This window comes from Fukomys damarensis, unplaced genomic scaffold, assembly GCF_012274545.1.
Source record: "Fukomys damarensis isolate Sample0158 unplaced genomic scaffold, DMR_v1.0_HiC HiC_scaffold_18, whole genome shotgun sequence".
Classification (NCBI taxonomy): domain Eukaryota; kingdom Metazoa; phylum Chordata; class Mammalia; order Rodentia; family Bathyergidae; genus Fukomys; species Fukomys damarensis.
The window spans coordinates 49,971,850-49,977,945 of record NW_022900930.1 but is presented as its reverse complement, the minus strand read 5'-3'; the positions used below and the strand labels follow the sequence as shown (position 1 = coordinate 49,977,945).

General features: G+C 56.1%; 1 protein-coding gene across 1 annotated transcript in view; it reads right to left on the bottom strand.

Moving 5' to 3' along the window:
• Positions 1–1,076: 1,076 nt before the first annotated feature.
• The window catches only part of Gata4 (GATA binding protein 4), an 8,754-nt gene continuing 3,734 nt past the window's right edge, over positions 1,077–6,096 (bottom strand). Inside the window, exons 2-4 of the mRNA XM_033765535.1 lie at positions 4,917–5,004; positions 3,347–3,495; positions 1,077–2,572 (exon numbers count right to left, since the gene is read on the bottom strand). Of these exons, the coding sequence (XP_033621426.1) occupies positions 2,390–2,572; positions 3,347–3,495; positions 4,917–5,004 (420 nt within the window). The 3' untranslated portion in view covers positions 1,077–2,389. The remainder of the gene's footprint in view (positions 2,573–3,346; positions 3,496–4,916; positions 5,005–6,096) is intronic.

Sequence of the window (6,096 nt, the reverse complement as noted above, 5' to 3'; positions counted from 1 at the left end):
CGCTCACCTGCTGCTAGGTCCCCTGGTGCAACGCTGCTGTCCTGCAATCCTCACTCCTCCCTTCCCCCTGGCACCTGAGTCCAGAACACACGTTCGGTAATAACCCTAATCCGTGTAACACAGCCTTCTTCTGGGATGGCTTTGACCTGAGAGGAACCAAGCCTGGAGGTGCAGAGCTGAGTCCCCACTGTGCTGAGGTGCCCATGGTAACTATACGTAGAGCAGTGATCTCCAGGGATCCTGTAGGGTTTGGTCTGAAAGCTATCATTAAAGGGAAGTGGCACAGATGTTTTAAAACAAGGACTTCATCAGACACCATGTGCTTCTCACAGCCAAGTCCCATAGCTTCCTGTTTGGAACCTGTCACTTGCTACTCTAGTGATCTACCACGCATCCTTCGACAGAAGCTCAGTTCAATGTTTAAAGGCATTTCTGACCTCACACAGAAGGTCGAAAGCGGTATCTTTATCACTGGAACATAGGCTGTAATGAAACATTACATGACCCCAACTGCCCAGAGGGTTTGGCAAGGGCCAAGTGAGCGGCTGGCGGGACTGTTCTCCAGGCCCTGACCCAGCACAGGGAACCAAGCCGGAGGGTGGCTGCAGGACCTTTGCTCCTGACCCAGGAGAAAGCCTTGGTCTCATCTCACTCGAGTGAATACCATCTGTCCCTTCAGGATTCTTTGTGGGTCAGACCACACAGGACAGGCTCTCACAACACACCTTGAAGAGGCTGCAGAGAGCAACCACCTGGTGGGTAGATGGAGCCTCTGAGTCCAGATGGGAGCCCTAAAGATGCCCCCCACACGGGGTAACATCTGCGGTCTCCTGACAAGGTGAGGACAAAGGAGCTGTCGGTGGTGGGTCCAACCCTCGCCCAGAGAGTGGAGCCTGGAGGCAACTGTCTGGGGTCCTACTGTCGGCATCTGGGCTGGGACACGCATGCTCGCGGGGTGCCACCACCTACAGAGGTGCCATGTGCCAGGGGGAAGCGGGAGGAAAGGGGCTAGAGGCACCTGCAGGTGGGACAGCAGGGAGGCCCCGGAAAAGGACATCCTTGGACATCCCAGGAGACCTGAGGGAAGAGAAGGGACAGAGGGATACAGATAAATTTATTAGTTAAATACTGATTTTACAGCCATTTCACCTTAAGACAATGTTAACAGGTTTGTGGGTTGGGGAGGGATGGGAGGGAGACCTTTAGGGAGAAAACAGTGTAAATGATTAAAACAGAATCTTGCTCCAAAGATATTCTCTGCTACGGCCAGTAAGGCTCCAGGGAGGGCCCGGGCGTTTGGGGAAGGACACGGTAATGCCACAGTCCGCTACAGCTCTGTGGGTAACAGGGACGAGGAAGAAGTCTTCTTGAGCCTGGGGCAGGGGACACAAAGGCCACTTCCAAGGTGGGTACAAGCCACACGTTCCTTCAGCACCCACCCTGGGTTTTCTTGGATCAGCCTCTTTCCATGAGTTTTGCTTTGTCGTTTGCTTGCATTAAATTTATCTTGAAACTCTCTAGCTTTTGGCTTCCAGGGTGGAAGATTTCTTCTGGGAGAAGGACGCAGCCCAGGCCTCAGGAGATGCAGGCCCATGGCCCTGGCAGGCTCGGAGGCAGGCAGGAAGGAGTCCTCGGAGTGGGTCAGTGCCCAGTGGGTGCCCCTCCAGAGGGACGTCAAGGCACAGATGGGCCTCTGCTGAAGTTGCTTTAGCAGGAGAGTGCCTCACCTTCCCCTGAACCCTCCACGTGTGATGGGCGGACGGAAGAGGTGGGACAGACCTGAGGTGCTGTTGGGGTACACTACCGAGCTCTTGTTTGTACGGGGATTTCCATGTCAGAGGCCCTGGGCTGAAGAGGAGGAGGGAGGGGAGCTCCCGCCAGGAAAGGAGGGAAAGGCCTGCCAAGCAGAGCCCGGAGGGTGCCAGCCCATGCGGTGGCTGACGCCCCAGGAAGTGCTCCGTATCATCGCGTCACACCCAGTGTTCTGGAGCCGGGCCTGGTACTGGAGGGCACAGGGGTGTGGGCGCCTTGAGGGAGTGTGGGCGAGGGCAGGGCTGCTGGGTCCCATGCACAGCAGGCAGAGGCCCCGCGCTGGGGACACAGTGGAGAAACCACTCTGGGCCCCACGGAGGAAAGCAGGAGCGGAGGACGTCCTGTCCTGCTCAGGGCAGAAGTGAGAAAGAAGTGTTCCGCTCCTCCGCGCTGTGTCAGGGTGGGGGTCTCTGTCCCGTCCCCCTGGGAAGGAGTCTGAGGAAGTCCAGCATCCATCTCCCGGCCATCACTGACTTCAAGTTCTTCCCAGCTGTTCCGGAGTCACTCCCAGACAGAGGGGTGACCCCAGGGACCCCCAAGTCCCAGGTCCGTGCAGGAACTTCAGGAGAAGGGAGGATTACGCAGTGATTATGTCCCCGTGACTGTCAGCCAAGACCAGGCTGTTCCAGGAGTCCTGCTTGGAGCTGGCCTGCGGTGACTGGCTGACGGGAGACGTGTAGCTTTGTGGGGACAGCTTCAGGGCCGAGAGGACCGGGTGGATGGAGGACCCGTGGCCAGACACGGCACTGACTGCGAATGTCTGAAAGGCAGAAAGCAGGGTGAGGCCGGGATGCTTGGGAACTCCCCGCCATGCCGATGTGCTCAGAGGGTCCCAGCCCCAGGCCGGGGAATGAGCACTCCCCTGTGTCCCCAGCCCCATCACGACAGAATACTGGCTGTGACTGGTGGGTCCGCGGATGTTGCGGTGGCTGGGATGGTCACATGAGACACTTTCTACAGTCTCCTCACCAGCCCAGTTCTCCCTGCCCAGGGTGGGGAGCACCTGGCACTCCTGGACCTAAAGGGCCGGGCGCGCCTATGTTCGCTTGATGATAAAAAGCTCATTAGTTCACAGCCTCCCTTGGCTGTGACTGGGGTTGCGTCCAGTGAAGAGACACTGTGACATCCTAATCTCCAAAGAGGGAGGGAAGAGGAGATGCCACCGTGCCACCTGCCAGAGGGACATGGGGCACTTCTGGCCCTCGTGACAGTGGCACCCCGCTTGTCTCCTCGCCAGTCACCCTGCACTCTGCATTTCCAAGCCGGTGCCCATGCCAGCAGGGTCCTCCTTCCCTTCCTCCAAGGTCCAGCCGCCCCTACTGTGCACAGCCCTGCGCCCATGTGACGCAGGGTGCAGCTGTGCTGTGAGCTCCCTCTGCTGGGTGCATCCCCTGGGCCTCCTCTCCTGTCCCAAAGGCGCCATGGCACAGAGGAGCTCTGTGTGTCTCCAGCGCCCCAGTCAGACACACTTAAGACAGCTCAGCAGCGGGGCCCAAAGCCGTCCGCACAGCGTCCTCTCCCCACCCGGGCGCACCTGGGACATGGAGCTGCTGTGCCCGTAGTGAGAGGACAGCCCGGGCTCTGTCTTGATCGGGCGCATCTCTTCACTGCTGCTGCTGGTGGCGTTGCTGGAGCTGCTGGAAGCGCTGCTGGTGGGAGGAAGGCTCTCACTGCCGGAAGGACCTGGAACAAGGCAGAGTCAGGACAGGGACACGGGGACGGTGTCCTTTCCATTTGCTGGGAGAGGAGCAGGGTCCCACCAGTTCAGCCAACAGTTCTCAAAACTGGGACGTGTCAGAGTCCAAGGGGGCTGTCACACATGACAGGCCCACTGCCCCCCAACCCCAGGTCCCTTGAGCCCACGTGGTTGAGGATTCAAAACATTCTGGATTTTGAAAAGTACAGATACTGTGTATTATAGGACCTGCAGAGGCACCTGGGACAACCACCAGCCAAATAAATACATTAATGTATCCATAGCAAAAGACGAATGGTCACATTACTTGGGTAAGTAGAGATGAGAAACGGCCTGGCACTGCCACTAAAGTTTGCTTCCTGGATTTGGGGTGCTGGGGAGGGGACTGTGCTCCCTGTGACTCCTATGGGGGGACTGTGGCTACCCTGGAAGCAGGCCTCACCAATGGGGAGTGGGGAAGCGGAAGAAAGGAGAGGACTGCTGGGGTGAGGAAGAAAACCCTGGTCATAAGTGTCCCAGCAGAGAGAGTAAGCCATCGTTCAGTCTAGAACAGAGCCTTGATCGTGTCTGGGTCCTGGAAACAGACAAGTTATCCGACACTCTCACACCTTAGATTGGAAGATAAACTTCCCACCAATCAGCCAATTGATTTTCTCTGCAAATCAGTTCCTTAATTTGACAGGAATGCTCTGGGAGGGGACTTCATAACCCTCTTCTTTTTTTTTTAAAACAGGGTCTCACTATGTAGTTGAAACTGACCTGGAACGCACTATGTGGCCCAGGCTGTTCTCGCACTCACAGCGATCCTTCTGCCTCAGCCTCCCGAGTGCTGGGATTACAGGCATGCGCCACCACGCCCGGCCATAACCCTCTTCTTAATCTAGAGATGCAAGAGGGAGAGATGTACTGCGAAGACACCTCTCTGCCTCCTTGGGTTTGAACCCCAGGTCCACCCAGGAACATCTGTGTGGCTCTGGTCAAATCGTTCCTGTTGGGTCTCAGGGTTTGCTCATTAGAAAGATGGGGGTAAGAAGCTGTTTCCCAAGGACATGATCCAGTGTTTAGAAAGATTTAAGTACAAAGCACTGCATGGCTACAGATCAATTTGTTGGGAACGTGATTAACGGGACCCTGTCCTTCAAAGAGAACTGAAAGGAGGAAGTTCTTGTGGCCACAGCACCGAGGAGAGGGACCAAGCCAAGGGCCCTCTCCTTTAGGCCCCTCCGACTGGTGCAGCCGGTGGGATGCCATGATTAACACAATAATTAACACAGCTTGAGCTGAGCCTGCTCAAAAGCTCCCACAACCCAGTTATTCATTCTGTGCCCAGATGGAGGACAGAGGAAGGTACTCCTCACCCCTGCTGGGCCTGCCTTGTTCATCTGCTCAAACACAGCTCTCTCCTCACCTGCTGGTGTCTTCGCTTTATTCAGGTTCTTGGGCTTCCGTTTCCGCGTCTGAATCCCCTCTTTCCGCATAGCCAGAGGCCTGGGAACCTAGAGGGTCACAAGTCAGCAGATACTGAATATTCCACTACAGCTTGAAATAGGCGCACCCACTGTGAGGAGGCCCACAACCCTCTGCAAACCTAGGGACAACTGGGGTGCAACGCCTGCGGAGAAAGAAATCAACACTACTTTAAAAATGTCTCAAGGACCAGAGCATCATACAGTGTCCCAGCGCTTGCCTAGAATGCAGGGGGTGCAGGGGGACTGACCCCAGCGCAGCAGGAAAAAGGACGGGGCACCTATATTTCACAGTGGGTGCTTTCCTAGACCCTGGTGAGGCAGCAACATAAAGAACTGAAGACACCCTTCCTTCCTGCTCAGCTCCGTTTGGTGGGAAAGACGGACAAGTAGCAATGACCAGGCTTGGAAATCAGAGAGGAAGCCGTAAACACCATCCTGGGTTGGGGAAGAGGTGACAGAAGGCTGTCAAGGAGGCTTCACGAGACAAGGGCCTGGCATTTTAGGCTGCAGGAACAGCATGCACAGAAGCCTGCACCAGCCACACCTGGACCCTGCAGGCGAAAAGGTGCTTGTAATGACTTTGCTGGGCAACAGACATGAGCTGAGGCGGTGCTGGGCCCACAAGAGTCTGGGAGGAGCTGATGGGGATCTGGGTGAGGGGAGAGCAAGGGATGATGCCAGAGAGACGGCCCTGTTCGTTGTCCGTCCAGGGACAGTGTTCTCTCCGCGTCTGTGCTGGGAGGGGCAGGGACTGTGGCTGGGATGCCCCCATTTGGGAGTCCCAGGGTGGCCGTACTGGGAGGCGTGGCTTCAAAGGGCACCGCGGCCCCAGTCTGCTCCTGGTAACTCCGTGAGCGCTCTCTGACCAGGCACTCACCAGACGGATGCCAAACCCGCAGGGTCACCTGATCTTCACCTCGAACCTCCCAAACTGTGGACTAAATACACTGTCCCCTTTATCACGTTCCTTGCCACAGATGTTTCACGTTAGTCACATGAAGCTAACACAGTAAATGTGCCATGTCTCTTTGAGACCCAGCCTTTAACCTTTTCTGTACAGTGCTGAATCAGACTTTTTGAGGACATATTAATTTTTTTTTTTTTTTTTTTTTTACAGGG